The 17,708-nt window shown below is 39.5% G+C and overlaps 1 protein-coding gene across 1 annotated transcript in view; it reads left to right on the forward strand.

The window, feature by feature from the left end:
* Window positions 1-2,095: 2,095 nt before the first annotated feature.
* KCNH8 (potassium voltage-gated channel subfamily H member 8) overlaps window positions 2,096-17,708 on the forward strand; it is a 205,490-nt gene continuing 189,877 nt past the window's right edge. The window contains exon 1 of the mRNA XM_075704873.1: window positions 2,096-2,171. Coding sequence (XP_075560988.1) covers window positions 2,096-2,171 — 76 coding nt within the window. The remainder of the gene's footprint in view (window positions 2,172-17,708) is intronic.

Raw genomic sequence — 17,708 nt, forward strand, 5'->3', positions numbered from 1 at the left:
ACGGTGCACAGGTTACAATGTATGTAACCCCCTTGGCAGATTTCAAAGGTTCAGATTTACCTTAATAAATTCTGTTGCTGAGCACTCTGACAGAAGTGAAAATCTGATTGTGTTTTTCTGGATTTTGCAAGTATTGGAACAGGCTTTTCTTTATTTCACCAGTAGGGACATACTGTAACATCAAACCTAACTACTAGTGTCATACCTGCCAGTGAGACTAAATGGAAAGCTATCAAGAGAAGTTAGCTTTGGGGGTCTGCTTATATTGAACTGGAAGACATAAGAATAATTTTGAAAAAGAAAATTAACAATTGCTGGTATTCAGTATTAAAAATTGTACATTTTAAGGACAAGACTAGTGATTCCCAATGACAGTAAAAGCCTGCCATGAATTTGAAGTTTATCAGCTAAGAAACCGATAGTGCTGTGAGATCACGGAGACTTCCAAAGTAATAATGACAGTGAGGTAGTCTCCCTTTTCACATGCCACTTCTGAAAACTGAGCTGGCAGCTCCATATCGGCTATTTTGTACAGGCTTCCAGTACAAGGAGAATTGGACAGATTCATGATCTCAGTAAAATAAATACTGCTCTGTTCTTCAGAGCCAAGGTGGGGTTACTGTGGGTAGACTTTATTTTGTGCTATAAAGCCTATGCATCAGCGTTTTCTGAGGGTTTGTTTTGTTTTGGGTTTTTTTTTCCTTTTAATTATCTGTCATAAAGAAAGACCCTTTTTGTCCCTCCTGGAGCCTCTCTCTGTGCTGTTTATCATAAAACATGGGAATCAAAGTCCTTTGTTTGTTTGGAGAAAGGGAGAAGTGCAAATAAATGTGAATAGCAAGAAATAAAAATAGCAATACTGTAAATCAGTAAGAGACCAACAGGTTTTCCCTCCATAATGCACGGTGACTTTGTAGATTAGGGAGTGTACTTGCACTGTTCTCCAGTGTCTTTTAGTCCTGAAAGAACATGGAGAAATTTTGCCATTGCTGCTACAGTAAGTGGAATGACTATACCATGGGGCATTATCTGGCAGCATTTAAAGAGCCATGGTACTAGCCTGAGCAAGTTACTCATCCCAGTGTGGGAGCAGCTGGTGTGCCTGATTATTCTTCTTCCCTCCCCCTCTTTTTAATTATTATTTTTTTTTAAATTTAGACCTCCTGGGCTAGGATCTAAGTCTCAATTCTCTCTTTTTATTTTTTTCTTTTCTTTTCTTTTTTTTGGGGGGGAGTGGGTGGGGAAGGAATGTCTTCCAGGAATTTTTCAGGAGGAGTTTCTAAAAAATTATCTAGGAAATATTCACAGTGGAGTTGGAAATGCCTGTCCCTTGAATAAATAAACAAAATAGCCTCAACATGCAAATAACGCATGAGACCACACACCTGATGGAGCATTCTCCATGTTCTACCCTCGCTCTCCAATTAACATCTGCAGGGCCACTTGCTATCTTGCTATACATGGCAATACAGTATCTCTCCTTTCAGCAAAGTAAGATTCCCGGTCTTTGCCCTGCAGTATCGTTATTCACGAAACAGGGTGTATGTGAGCTAGTATGCTTCCAGCCTAGGGAACTTGTTGTGCGCCAGGGCTGAGCGCTGGACGGGTCATGCTGGGATGGGGGGCGGAGGAGGGCCCGGCAGAGCCGGGGCGGCCGCCGGTTCCTGCGCTGCTCCCGCCCCGCTCCAGCCGCAGGTAGATAAGGGTTGCTCTTCCCCCTCTCCGCAGCCCGTCCTCCCTCACGGCCGCTCTCTGCCGGCGCCCCCCGCCCCCTTTCCTTCGCGGGAGGCGAGGGGAGGGGGCTCCGCGCCTCTGGGCGGGGGCTCCGCACCTGTGCGCGGCGCTCCGCGGCCGCCCCGCCCGGCAGCTGTGGGCGGGAGCCATCTGCGGCGCCGGGGCTGACGAGCGGGGGGCTCCCAGCGCCGGAGGCGGCGCGGCGGCATCCCCATCCTCCTCCTCCTCCTCCTCCTCCTCGCCATCCTCCCCTCCCTCCCTCCTCCTCCTCCCTCCTTTCCCCCGGGCGCCCTCTGCACTTTCTTCTCGAACCACCCTCGCAGGCAAACTTTGATGGGGAACCTCGCACCGCGCTGGAAAAATGCCGGTTATGAAGGGATTACTGGCACCCCAGAACACCTTCCTCGACACCATCGCCACCCGGTTTGACGGCACACGTGAGTCCGGGCTGGGGCAGCGGGCGGCGGCTCCGGGCGCCCGGAGAAGGGGATGCGCGGGGGGCGCGGTGCCTGCGGTGGGAGCCTCCTCGTCCCTCCCCCCCGCGCTCCGGGGGTTTCCTTGGTACCAGAAGCCGGCAATGAGGAGGGGGAAGCGAGGGAGCTCCCAGCATCTCCCGCTCTCCTGCCTGGCTCCTCCACAGCTTTGCAGGTGAGGAGAGTGCCGGGTCCTCTCTCCTCCCGCCCCCCTGCGCGGGGGCTCCGGGAGGGCCGGGGCCAGGGCGAGCCGGGCTGCCGCTGGAGCCAGGATCCCTGCAGGAAAGTTGTGCGCTGAGCTGGGGCTTCCCCTCCCGCCCCGCACCCCTGGCAGCCGAGACACTGTGTGGGAAAGGCAGGCTTCCGAAACTGGGCAGGGCTTTGGCAGGAGGTTTGGGGATTGGGTTTGGTTTTGGTTTTTTTTTTTTCTTTATTACCGCCAGCTCCGTTTATTAAATCTCCCTAAAAGCTGAATTCCTGCAAGTGGGGCTCAGCAGTGGCAGCAGCTGTTGCAGGGTGTTAGCGGAGGGAGGGCCCTTCAGTGGCAGCGCGGCGCTGGCAGCGGCGTCCGGCTGCAGCACCATGGACGGGGCCCGGCCCCACGCGTGTCCCGGCGGGCTCGGCTCCGCAACTCTCCCCGCCGCGCACGGCTCCTCCCGTGGCACCCTCCTCGGCTCCGCTCGGCAGCTCCCCTGGGCAAGGCGCTGCCTTAACGTGCGGAGCTGGATCCCGTGCGGGAAGTTGGCTTGCTCCCCCACGACTGTGGGTTAGGAGTTGCGCATATCTTGAGTTTAGTTTCTTCTTTAATGGGGCTCATTTTAAAAAAAAAAAAAAAGGAGGGGTGCAGGGGCGGGGGAGAGCAGATTTGGGCTGAAATGGACTCCCTTCCCTTTAATTACCTTAAAAAAAAAAAAATCCAGACATCCAAAGTGGAGGAAAAACAAACTCAGTTTTGAGTCGCTGTCAGCTGTTTCTTGACTGAAAACGTTGCAATCTAATGAGTTTAATATCTTCTTGCTTATGTATCTATTGGCATTTTCCAAATGGCTCAGTTAGTGTGCGATTAAGATAACTGAACGGTGATTACTGTATCAATAAGTTGTAAAATGTCAAGAAACTGATTTAGTTACTGAGATCAATTGCAGAGAAGCACAGAACTGCGTTTGAATGGCTCTGCTAGTCTGAGGATAGATAGCTAATTATGATACAGTGCTGTATGTAATTGATACTTCATTACAAAGCAATCCCTCTTAAGACTACTTAGATGTACCTTTAAATTCCTTCAACTACAGAACTCACAGTCCTCCCATCCTCCACCCTTTTATTTCTATAAAACATATGGGTATTATTTACTGCATATTGAAGCATGCAGCTCTAATAGGAGTTTTGTTGCTGATACTGTCATTTGCCAGAAAAGCAGTTCTTCCCTGCTTTGTGCTCAGGACCCTCCCCCTTTACAATGGCTTCCTTTCAAAGGATGGAGCGCACAGCCTGCGAGCTGTACACACAAACATTTCACAAATTCTGTGTTGTTCTTCAAAGATCCAATTTAGCAAGCAACATTAGTCATGACGTGCAGGTTTTCTATTAAATAAGCACTAGAAAAATGTCTAATTACCATTGTTCTCAGTGACACCAACAGACAAGTGTGGTAGAAAGTTTATTGCTTAGCTGAATTCTATAGCCAAATGTAGCTACTTTTTTAATGCAATAATTCTACTAACATTCATGAAGTCAGTTAGGCCAATCTGTTCTTAAACAAGAAGAAACAGACCCCAGTGTCTTATTTTGAAATCTCTAATGCTAACAACTCATCTACTTTTTCCTGGGATGTAATTGAAAAATAATGTAATTAGATATTTAAGTACCTCAAGAAAATACAGCACACTATATTTTATTACAGGTAGTGATTTTTTTTCTTTTTGGTTAGCATTTCAGAATTTGGCTTAAACATTAAACAGGCCTAATCTAGAAGTCATCATTGTATGATTATCAGCATGTGAAATATTCCCAAAAGTTCACAAGGGAAGAAGACTTTTTATGAACTATGTAGTCCTCTATCTAATAGAACTTTGGAGGATGGTACTATTCTATGCAAAACTGGTAGCCTGTCTCAACTTAAAGAATAACATAATATCTGTTTTAGAGTGTTAGAGTAAAATGATGAATTGACTCAATGTTTTTCTGTAACAAAGTTATGTATACCAATCCACATCATAGCTTAACTTAAAATCTTCAGAAATAGCTCATCTTTGCGGCTTTGATACAACATACCTTTTTCCTTTAAAATGAATTGATCCTTCAACTGACTCTTTTTTTTTTTTTTTTCAAAGAAAGAAATGTAATTTTGCAAAATGTGTATACATATCTGAACATCAAGTAGAAACATTAAAGTGAATTTTGTTTTCATTTAAATTGTCCAGGTGGTATTACTAAGGTTGTTCAGGTGGTTAAAGCTAGAAGTAATAGTGATGGCTAATCCTTGCAGGAATCGGTTCTGTGTCTTACTAGTTTTATAGGTGATACAGTCTGTGAAGGGAATAGAACTGATACAGGGCACTGAACCTGAGGCTGTATTTCATAAACTTACTTTGACCTCATACATGACGATATTGAAATGTTAAAATACGGTTTTGTGTCAAAGGGGGTTTTTTTTGGTTGTTGTTTTAACATAGTCTGTAGTTAACAGACCTCCTTTCATTTTAAGCCTCTGGGAAGGATATATTATGTTGTCATCAGTGATAGACTAATCCACCAATGCATCTTTAATCCAGAAGAGGGATAATTCTAATTCTGGGCAGCAGTGCAAGGAAGGATTCCAGATAATATTAGAAAATATGCTTTGCTTTGCACAGAACTCTTCAAAAATTCATTCACATAAATAGTTGCAATAGTAAAATTAAAAGACTTATGTCTAATTAGCAATTATGAATCACATTATGAAAAAATTGCATATCTCATATCTCACAAAAACACAGATAACAACTGCTTGACAGATACTTCAGCTGCTCAGAATTCTCACAGTAGATACTCTGTTTTGTTATATGTATGTTGCACATACATATTCTTTATTTATCAAATCAGTGAATATATGCTAAACAAAGAGACTTAGATTAACGTTGGGGTGACTCTTAGTTGTGCAGGAGATCTCAGAGATCTCCTATGCAATGTTCCCATTACCTGTGTCGTGTATGTGGAAAAACAGCATTAAGGGTTTGCCTATCTGGATTTCCATGACAGAGCTCTTGGATCTGCCTATGTGCAATTGTATCTTCACCTTCTTACAACTCTGAACTGCTTTTTGTGTTCTTGACACTGTAGTTTTAGTCAATGCTTTCTTAAAGGTCTTTTTCGCGCCCCCCCCCCCCCCCAATACCTAAGCACCAGGTCATCCAAACACTTTTTACCTCCTCTGTTAGCAATGTGTTTATGTGGTTATTGCTCATTCAGAAAACAAGCATACACATTTTCAGATCAGTAATTTGTGGTTTGGGCTTTTGTTTTGTTGTTTTGGGGTTCCTCTCTCCCCCCATCCCCAGATTTTCAAGACAAGATATTATTTTCAAGTGTGAAAATATTTAAAATATAAGCTTGTAATTAATGCTCCACAAATATTATGAAGCTAAATGTCTGAAGTGAGTTCTTTCACTTCAAGCTTTTGAATGGAAAATTTGTACATTTTTGCTTCTCATCCCTATTTAGATTAGGAGAAGCATTCGGAAATGGATGCATGGTAGGAAATTATGTTCTATTGCTTTCTCACATATTTATAAAAAGACACATTGTGTATGTACTATTTATTTATTGGAATAGATAAATCCACACCAGATGTGGTTGTTTCTGCAAATTTGTGATACTTTTTCAGGAAGCAAAGCTAAGAGATTCAGCAAATGGCCTCATTAATTTGTATTTTTAAAAGTATGACAATTTTGCGTATGGTTATACTATAAAATGGCAGCTGAAGTTCTATAATTATCTCTTGTGTCTATCAAATATGATCCGTTTCCAAATTAAGTGTGTAGTTCCACATTCTTATTAACAATCTTGTATGATCAGTCTAATCTGAAGATCAAGCTGAGTTAATTCCTTCTTGCTCACTGTCAGTGGTGATAATTTGATAATTCCCTATTTGTAGAACAACTTCTACGTTCTGATTTGTTTTCCAATTAAAAACTTGCTCAACTATTAACAAACAGAACTTTGTACCTAAGCAGCAATTTTCATAACTTTTTTTTTTCTTGGTCCTTACCAATCACATGGATTCAGTTTTCCAGTTGCTTCAGTTACCCCTGAGGGGTGATCAAAAGGTACCTGATGAGAACACACAGATTTAAGCATATCAAACTTGGTGTCAGTGTGCTTCCACTGGCATCGTGGGTAGAACCAGGTTGTGTCTTTCGAATAATCAGCAGTTGGTACAGAACTGAAAGCCTTTGTATACAGCAATCTTCCCAGATTGCAGGGGCAGATAGCTTGCATTCCTCCCCCGGCCACCCCTATCATTTGCTTTTCATGCTCATAAACAAACTGGTGAGGTTTGCCAGGTTGAGCCAAAGCGCTAACGCTTTCTGCAGCTTTCTCATCAAATTCTGTGTCTCATTCAGATTGAATCCTACCCTCTCTAGACTTGTCAATGTGCTGCTTAATCATAACAAGGTTATCACAAAAACTTCAAAGGTGGCAAAGCACTTCCTGGCTACTGGTGCTACTCAGCGGTTCTCTCCTAAATGGGCTCAAGGAATTGCAACAGTGTCAGGTGTAGGGAAGCAATGGCTGAGCTTCCCAGTGGGAGGACGTTATTGATCAGTCTTCAGGATCAGAATGGTCCACCTCCCAAAGACAAACACTTGTGAGCAAAGAAGGGTGAAAGACTCAAACTATGATAAGCACTGATCAATGTTGAAGAGGCTTCCAAGCAGTGACAGTGGAAAAGCTGGTGGCCTGTCAAACTCTCCTTCTGAAGGAGAGGAGGTGCAGTGAAGGTGGTCTAGCTCTTTCTGCTAGAGATCAAGTTATTCAGCCAGAGGAAAATTTCCAAAGATTCATAGACAATTGGTCTTCCATCATGCAGATTCATTTCGCCCTTTTGCTTATATCCTTGGATAAGTAAATAATGTGGTTTTTTTTGAATGAATCATGTATTTGTCACTACAGAAGTATACTGTCAGCATAAGAAAAAATCTTGCTTGTTCTCAGCTCAGAGCACAAAGAAAGCAAACGCTTTCCTTTCTGTACTTGTCTCTGTAAGATATGGCGTGTGTTGCAGCTTGCTGTAGCTCTGTTACTAAAAAAAGGCAAATATGATTTTGAATATAAACCAGGGGTCAGATGTTGGAATCTGTGTTGTGCTGTTGCTCTTCGCTGGAAGTAACTAAGAGGCTTGATTAAACAGCTACTTGAAAAATCTTTTCCTCTTCTTTTGGCACAAGTGTTGGGGGTGTAGAACCTCATAATTTAAGGTTGTTTTGTCTGGATGATCTTTGCTTTCAGCAGCTATAGTAATTTCTTATTCTAACTTGAGTTGAAGTTGAACCTGAAAGACAGAAATGGAAGGGTTCAGAGGCATATTAAGACCACATTTCTTAACTAATTATTGAGTTTTGGTCCTGGTTCAAGGAAAAAAGTGTGCAGGTGCCATTTTTAATATCCAGTCACTGGATTATTCTTTGAAATAATGAAAATCCATTATTATTCAGAGAGCATGTTATTGATAGAAAAAATACTGATGTATTCAAATTGTCAGGTGGCGTTCTCTTGTTTTTCGCTAGACAGAGAGAAGTTAGAGTCACGATCCTGCAGTGCGACCATTCAGAAGGCTATGTAACTCATTAAGCACATCACTTTTAAGTCTAAGGTTCCAGGTTAATGCTCAGAAATGTAAAGTTATACCAGTAGCCCACACTGTTATTTCAGAAGTAAACTCTGTATTTGAATTCAAGATGAGCATTTGAAATGTAAGTGTGGAAAAGAGTCATTAAATAAAGGGGTTTTTTTCCTGAATAATACAAGAATATTATCCTCACTGTTGTTTCTGAGTAGAATTTTATATGTGAGCCTAAGAAACCTGACACTCAGTGCAGTGATCAAAACAAATCTCTATATTTGAAGTGACATATATTTGAATGAATGTATACTTTGTCAATGGATTACAGAAGAAACTCTTTAGAGCGTTTCTAAATCTTAGATGATTATCAGGGTTCCCACTAGAGGTGTTCTGTAAATCTACTCTCTTTTTCTTCTCCACACATATGATACTATTTTCTTCTCTGATAAAATTTCAGTGAGTAAATAGGTTTGCTCTGAAAATAGATTTATCTTATTGTTATCACCACATTTATACATTCAACATCTATTTTATCCTATTCTTATTTTGTTTATGTGCGTAGCAATTTTATACACATTCCCAGTCTTTTTGGATGCAAAGAAAATATGCTCAGAGTATTGTTCAGAGCAACAGAACAATAGAAACACAACAAAAGCACTTGCTCAAGCACATGTAGAAGTGTAAGCAAATATATATGCATGAATATATTACAATAAATCAGCAAAGGTATGGGTTTACAGAGCATTAACTACTGTTAGTACTATTCTCATGTAATGTATTTTTGAAAGAGAAGTAAGTTGCATGTATTTCATCAGCTGTAGCCTGGAAAAGGTGAACACAGGCAATTGCTACAGTACTTCTGCATTTTCAAAAGCTAGCTTACCTTACCTTGTGTTAAAGTGACTGGAAGTAAAGAGCAATTAAGGAACAACCTGCTCCCAAAGTAATGTTGCTTCCTGCATTCTCAATCTAAAAATAAATAAATATGAAAGAGAGAAAAAAGAAAGGGCTGAGGGATAAAGAAACAAACAAAGCGTTCTCAAATTGCGGACAGGAGAGAGGCTTCCTGAACAGTAAGAAAAGTCTTCTTTTGGAGTTTCTCTTGCCAAGTGTTTCTGTCTCCTTCTGTTTTCCAGGACTGATAATAGTATTCAAAGGCTTTGGAACAGGTGTTGTTCTTAAAATACTAGTATATTCAACATCGAACTTGACATTACATATTTTCTGAGCATCCCTAATGCTGGGCTGTCAATCATTTCAAGGACGACTGAAGACAATTGCATTATGGAGAAACACCTCATCTTCCCTGTTGATCTTAGATGCAGGATTTATTTTAAGAAATGTGGTCCACTATCTTAGGATGTTGCAATGATTTACCCGTTATCAAGGAAGGGCGGTTTGTTTGTTGTTGGCGTTGTTTTATTTGTTTGCTTGGTTGGTTGGCTTTTTTTTTTTTTTCCCTCCTCACAAGTCATCTATTTTCAGTGGCTGCTTAAGACTAGGTCTAGAGCTTTCTGATCCCCTGAGAGAAACTGAGGTTGAGTCAGTTGTCCCTGGTCTTCAAGAGACACTTTTCAGCAGAACGTATTTTTGAGAGTTCATGGCCAGTTTAATTATTTTCCATTAATGTCTTTCATCATATTACATAAAAAGCATTCAGGATTCTGTTGTATTTTATCCTTAAAGCAGCACTGCTTCTTTATGAAGATCAGTGAACTCTGATAGGAACACACGTATTCTGTGTAAGGAAGAAAGCAAATAAGCAGCAATGAGGATAACCAAGGGAACTGTCCTAAAGAACTTCCAAAATGTTCCTTCTCAAGTGGAATGAAGGATGTAACTGGTTCTATAGCTGAGTTTGTCCATCTTTGAGAGATCAGGAAAAGTATTGAAAATACAAGTAAAACAACTGCCATTATCATCCAGATTTTCCACAGAAATTTGTAATGGCAAACTGGCAACATGCAAAGTCAATTTTTTGGTCAAAATGAAAGAAAATAAAGCCCAATTCTAAAAATTTCTGGCCTAACTCTACTTTCGGTAAAGTCAATGTGAAATTTATTCCTGTTATAATAATTTTTTTTTACTTGAGTGAGAACAGAAGTGTTCAGGTACAACTTTTACCATGGTGTTACAGAATTTTGCAAATCCCTGCGATAGCTTTTAACAGTTTTACAACTATAGTCTGTCTCTCTCTTAGAATGACTGTAGATGTATCCCATTGAGCTCACTGAAATTGTATCAGTATTTTATTTAGGTAAATGAATGAGGAGTCTGGTCCAAGACCTTAAATGACCTTTCCAAATAGTACCTTAGATTTTCCTACTTTTTCTAGTAAAAGTATTCCAAAATATTCATGCACTAAATATGAAAAATTTTCCTTAGTACTAAGCACAAAATAGAAACACAAAAAACTTATGTCTGTGTCTCAGGAAATATGAACTTATATACTGTTAAGAATAAAACATGAAATATCAGGAAATGATCTCTTTTAGAATTCACAGTATTTGACACATAATTAAAAGAAGTTAACTCAAGTTTTAATGGAGAAAATTATTCATGGATCCAACAAGTGTGTGTGGGGGGCAAACTTGTCACAAAATGATCCTTTTTTTTTTTTTAATAGATCAGTAATAAAAATGTAAATACATATGTGCATCTGGGTTAGACCTTTCTTGTGTCAAAAGAAGAAATGGAAGAAAAACAACTGTGATGCAATCTAACTTGAATTTTCTTGAATAAAAACATTTAATCGATCATTACTTTTTAATTGTACCCTAAAGAAAAAATAATGCAAGAGATCTTGTTTACAGTAAAGGAATTAAATGTCAGTATTAGATGTATTACCTTTGGGGGGATGTAGGAAGTTTTGAGGTATTATTATACAAAGCTATAATTGTTCCCTTTTGAAGAGAAAATGGCTTCCAGTGTGCCAGCATTGAGTTCACTTTTTCTCTAGGCATTACTTACAACTGCTAGGAGTCCAGTTTCCAGCTCTTGGGACTTTTAAGGATTGAAAGTTGCCAGGGTTATTTTGCTTTTCCTTCAGTTTGAACCTATAGAAATACAGAAGGATTCATCTGGACAGCATGGACCTGAAACTCATTACTACAGCTTTTTTTGGTGCCCTTTTCTTTTTGCCTTCCATCTCCCTCAACAGCTTGTTATGATACATGACTAGACGTCTTATTCCAAATGTATGAAAGAGAACTCTAAGCTGGTCATTTTGTCATCTATTCGTTTTCCACAATGACAAAATTTTCCTCAGATAAATAGCTCCCTGCCCCCCCCCACCCCCCCGCCAAATGTCAGATATCTCCTGTGATGAGAAGAGTATGTTTTTGCATAAATTGTGCCTTTTCTCATGTTTTGGAATTAATGATGATAAGAAACGTAATGGCAATATTATATTGGTTTAGAGGAAAATATTTCTGTAGGAAAAGCAAACTTCTTTGTGGAAGATGAAACACCTTCTTTGGTGGATAAAGGAACTTCAATAAATCAACAATAATCACAGTATATCAGCAATAAGTTGATTTTTTTTTTTATGATCCAAATGAAAATACACAATATTTTAATCTGTGTCTTTCTTGTGAATATATAGATTAAGTTTGTGAGATAAGACAGTCATTGCATTTACTAAACTAGATGGTTCCTTTATTGATTTGAAAGATCTTGAGGCTAGGAGTTTGGACATTTCCACTTCAAGAACAGTGGGAAGAAGCATGAACCTTATGAAACCTGCAGTTATAGAACAATATGTTAGGCATTTCAATAATTAAAATTTCATTGTAGAATAGTATAGTTAATAAATATTAATGGAAGAGGTTGAGTTACACATTTGCCAAGAATAAGGAAAGTTAACAGGATCACTGATTTTTTCAGAGGAAAATATATAGCTATAGGTTGTGACTATTTCAGTGATGTAGTAATTGGGCAGGATGGAAAGAAAAAGGTGAGAGAATAGTGCAGTTAGATGCTATATTTTGGGCCTATTCAAAGTCTTATTGTATATTAGTGTTTGTGATTTTAAATATATTGTGGCTTTAATGGCCCTGTTTTAAACAGAGCTGTGATACAATAAAATATGGCCACGTTACTTCTTAGTCATGCTCCAGAGCTACTTCTGCATTGGAAGCAGAAAGCAGGATGCACTAGACATCCTGAATATCTTTATTATCTTTTCATATTTTTACAGAAATATTTACCTAAGCTTTTTTTTGAAGTAGACTTATATGAGATTTTCCGAATTCATCAGGAGAGTGTCTCTGCTGATACTGCTGTGCAGAGTGTACATCTGAGAGAGTGGTTAGAGCACAACATGCTCCATGCATCTGCTACCAAGAAATTCTTGCCTGGAACTAGGCAGATGATGGCTCTTACATCGTACTACATTGAGTCCTTCTCTAAGGAAAAGGGTGGTAGGTTTGGCTACCTCACATCAGTTAAGTGAACTCACTGTAGTGCAGGATGAAACAAAAGATGGAGGATTCATCCTTTCCACACTTACAGGTGTGCTAAAGGTTGTGCTGGTTAAAGCCTACTTCCAGATTTTCTTCTGGTAGGGTGCAGGTTTGCACCCAACTATTTCCAATAGCTTTGACATCCCTGTAAGAGCTTGTCATTTTTCCCTCTTTGCATCTGTGATTTTTGTCTTCAAATTCATTAGCAATTACAGATAATTATTTGTTAACTCATTTTCATATCTGCAGCCATAAAGGACTTGAATTTTGAAAAAGCAGTCTATTCTCCTTTAAAATACACTAAAAGCCTTAAGAAAAAATAGATTATAAGTGACCTTAAATATAAAATTGATTTTTTTAAGTTTTATTTACAGTATGAACTGCAGTGGTGAATGATTTTCAGAGGGAAGGGGTAGTCTTATGTGGTAAAGTGTATGAGTCACCTTTATCCAAGAAAGAGAAAAGGAGGGAGCAGCTGCAAAGAAGCAGTGATTGACTGATGGGATTAGTGAGTGAGCAGCAGGTAGTGCTTTGGAATGAACTAAACAGCAGTAGCACTGTGGGAAGCTTCACTTCGGTGCAGAATATGGCTAGGGAAATGTTACTGTAAATGAGTATAGTCGCGAGAGGATTAAAAGCACTGTCTTCTCAAAGAACAAATTACCTGTGATCCTACGTAGTGCTTGGTGGAAAACCATCTGGCAGTCTTGGGTGTCATAGGCCAACGTGTCTTCATTATCTTCTTGGTGAATTTAGCCACTAAACCAATGAATTGAAGTCTTCATTTCATCATATTGTAACTTCTAGCTGGTTGATATGCAGGAAGGAAGCAATTAAAAGTAAGTTAGGTAGCTAGCTTGGTGAAAAAGCACAGTAAGGATTGACTACGCAACTGTTTTTCTAATTATTTTTTTATAAAGGACTACCTTTAGAAATGACTATTTTTATAAACAGAATGAGGAACCAGGTTTTTTTGTTTGCTTTGTTTTAATTGATTTTCTGTTTATTATGTGTGGATGACTGGATAGCACATGATCTTATTTCTTCATAAACTTGCATATAGTATGTCTGAAAGTCTGCTGTGGTTCTCATGTTTGCCATCTGCTCTGCCCCTCTCCCAGAAGTTTCCATTCCTACTGTTGGGGTGAGTTGGATCTGACCAAACAGCTGCTGAGCAGCTACAGATTGCATCCTGGCAGTGAACAGTCCCAGCTTAATTCCACGCGTGGGGCTGTAAATTACAGCAATTCAGTGCTGCTTGCCCAGGCAGCTGATCGATCCCTGCAGCAAAGGCAGCAATCAGCAAGAGTCAGGATGGACAGGTGGAAATTACTGCAGAGATTTAATCTCATTAGTCATAATTCTTACACAAATAAAACAGGCAGCTGTTGAGCTGTTTTCATACTGCTATGAGCAGGATCCAGATGGGGATCTGGGATTTTGGTTCCAATTGCAACTTGGTGCTAATAACCAAAGCAGACAGTGGAAGCAGTAAGTCTGGGAGAAACGCACAGAGACTTTGTTGCCTGCTCCCAGTTGGATCTATCTGAATTGCTCTTTTTCTGCTGCTTTTGTCCTAACTAGATGTCCTGGGTTTGGCTGGGATAGAGTTAATTTTCTTCCTAGTAGCTGGCACAGTGCTGTGTTTTGGATTTAGGTTGAGAATCATGTTGATAACACACTGATGTTTTAGTTGTTGCTAAGCAGTGCTGACACTAGTCAAGGACTTTTCAGCTTCCCATGCTCTGCCAGGTGCACAAGAAACTGGGAGTGGGCACAGCCAAATAGTTGATCCAAACTGACTAAAGGGCTCCTCCACACCATATGACGTCATGCTCAATATATAAACTGGGGGGAGTTGGCTGGGGAGCAGCGATCGCTGCTCGGGGACTGGCTGGGTATTGGTCAGTGGGTGGTGAGTGTTTGAATTATTCTTTTTTTCCCTGGGTTTTGTTTCTTTCTCTCATTTTTCTCCTTTTCATTACAATTTTTATTATTATTATTATTTTATTTCAATTACTAAGCTGTTCTTATCTTAACCCATGAGTTTTCTTACTTTTGCCCTGCCTATTCTCTCCCCCATCCCACCGGGGGGGGCGTGGGGAGGGTGAACGAGTGGCTCTGTGGTGCTTGGCTGCTGGCAGGGTCTAAACCGTGACACTAAACAAAATAATTACGTGTTAGAGATGCACTTACTTTTGACCCCCAAGAGTATCTTCAGAAAAGCAATTATCTATCTGGAGCTTTCAACACTTTGTATTTCAGGTATATTTATAAATACAGAAACATATATGCAGGTGATAACCTGCTTTAATTACAGGAGAAAGCATGATTCAGTCAGGAGAAGTAGTTCATGTATTCATCTTTCTGCTGAAAAGAGTCTTCTGGAAATGATTGCTTGAACTGTCAGGGCAGCTGCAGGCCTTCTGTTTGTGTCTTTTGTGGTGAATAATTTTAACATTACTAATTTCCGCTGTCTTTTTTGTGGGTTTGGTTTTTAAACATAAATAATCATAACTTGATGTGGTATCAATCTCACCTGATATGTAACAAATTACTGAAGTAAGAACTTTATATAAATAGGTATGATCACTCTCAGAAATCAGGAAACAAGGAAAACATTTCTTCCAATGCTGACAACAGTCAGAGGGGGGAGAAGAACAGCCGCTATATGCATCATTAAGTAAGGTGCAAAGCATAAGTAAATTGCCCAACTGCCAGTCTCACAAGTGACAAGTGAATAGTACAAGGAAGTGTCTCTTCCAGGGAAGCAGGAGACCAAATTCGGGGAATTATTAGCCACCTAAATAAATAATCTGGAACTATAGTAATTCATTCACCTTTTACCATCATTCTGCTTTTAAAAACACATTTCCCTTGTATGAATTCTCTGTAGATAGCATCTTCCCAGTGAAAGGAAGGAAGACAAAGGCCAGAAAGCCCAACAACAGAAATGCCATACGACCCGCACCAAGATGGATAGATCTTAATAAGCCTAGTTTTGGGAGATGATCGAAATAATTGCAAGTAAAGCTAAGAGGTTAGAATTAATTGGGGGAATTATACTAGTCTTTTTCCCCAGCCTGATGTGGTTGATATTTTATATGAACTGTCACTGAAAAAAATACTTCCAGGGATATAATTAAAGGTTATGAGACATTTTCTGCCACCTTTACACATTCTGTTCTATGTTGGGCTGACTTTCTAAGATGAGTGAGAATGAAGGGAGAGAAACAGGTGTTTTATATTTATAGTATGAAGGTATTGTCCCCTAATGTTTTTGATGGACAGAAGTACATAAAATTGATTGCTCATGTTTAGTTAAAATGGACATAATGGTTATTCTAATGAAAATATTTTTCTAAAGTGAAGTTAATGGAAAAGAGTCTTTGTAATGGTGTTTCTTATTTTGAGAGTTGCTGTTTTTCCAGCTATTAAATTTTAACATATTGCTGTGCAGAACACAGTGATTTTATTTCATCTGTTTTAATGCTCAGAGTGTTGTAGCAGTTTGCATAACACTTGAATGTTTTGGTGTTCATTTATCATGGTTAATTCATGGCTTCCAGGGAGATTTTGTGAATGGCACAATAAACTAAATATAGTAATAGAATAGTTTACTCTTGAAAGCAGGTGCTTCCTGATAGCTTTCCAGGCTTGGCAAGCAAAGTTTGTGGCAGTAAACCACTGCAGAGAGTGTTCTGACAGCTTGGCTATGAAAAGAAAAAACGAATCTCTGCTTTTTGACAGACCTCACCAGTATCTTCTTTGGTACATAAGACAATGCCATCTTGGGCCACATGACATGGAATATCTCTTGGTCTGAGGATGCAAAGTGGCAAATGCTCTCCCGCTAGATATGGTCTAACTCCATGGCATGGCATTCTGCTGCAGGGAAGCACCAATGTCTCTCTTGTTCCAAAAACCCCTGTACCAGATTAGTACATGATTAGCAGATCAAATACCAGGGCTGGCAGCTACATATACAATGTGGGCGCCTGACAGGAAAGGATCCGAAGTACTGCTCTGTGTGATATTCAGGCCTGTGTGCTGGGATTATGAGGCAAGAGCTGTTCTCTGTATTATCAAGAAGGTAAAGTAATACCTAGAAATAAAACGAATTGTATCGACAGAAATTCTGTTTCTTGCTGCCAGCACTGCTACTCCACACTAAGAGATATGTTCGTTATGGTTGTTAAATTCCCAGTGTTTCCTGAATGAATCTGTACTTGCAATTATAATCAAGCATATGGTGTTGTTATGAAAAACAACCCCCCAAAAAAATCCTGTGGTTCTGAACCAAAACTTTTATTTTCAGTTTGTAATTATCTGGAATTTTGGATCAATTCTGCAATTTTATCAGGTTTTAAGCTTAAAAAGTAATTTTCAGAAGCCTTTTGTATTTTGTTACTCAGGAAAGGTCATGATGATCAAAACAGTTTCAGGATCTCTAGTAACGTCTAAATCGTTCAGTTGCTCAAGTGTAATGGTAAAAGACTTGATAATTGTGACAGAAGACAAATAGAGAAGTTAGAATAATGATGGATGTATCTTATTTCCACAAGTGCAAACTACTACCACAGTTAGTTATGAGACTTTCAGAACGAAAAGCCACCCTTGCACCATATCTATCCCATTCTTGCCATGAAAGGGATGTATTTCACACTCTTAATTCTTTCTGCGGGATAGTTACTTTACATGAATGGCTTATTGTAGACGAGAAGCATGTTTCTATCCTTACCTTGTATTTCCAAAATTACTCCCATAAAAAGATATCCTAACAAGACCAGGCTAGGAGAAAATGTTAAACTTAGCTTAAACTATACTGGTGACAAACCTGAAGGAACAAAACACAGAACTAGATAGCCCAGGTCACAGAAACTCATCCTGTCTTAGAAACAGATAATATCTCCTTCTAATCTTGGAAAGTTCTCAATCACAGACTTTGAAGAAATGAAGAGGATTTTTCATGACAAGGGATTTGGAACAACCTATGCTAGGATGAAACACCATGTCTATAAAGAAGAATTCTATCTTTACTTGCAACGCATATCTTTCACAACATTAATGCTCAATCAGCAAGAAAACAACACTTACATGAAAAGTTTTTGTAAATGTCCAGGACAAAAAAAAAGTTCCTGTAAAAATGAACATTCTGCTTTCCAAAAAGTTCTTCTAATAATGCAGCTTTCAGACCACAAGTAAAAAGAAAAT

This window comes from Pelecanus crispus, chromosome 2 (assembly GCF_030463565.1).
Source record: "Pelecanus crispus isolate bPelCri1 chromosome 2, bPelCri1.pri, whole genome shotgun sequence".
Taxonomy (NCBI): domain Eukaryota; kingdom Metazoa; phylum Chordata; class Aves; order Pelecaniformes; family Pelecanidae; genus Pelecanus; species Pelecanus crispus.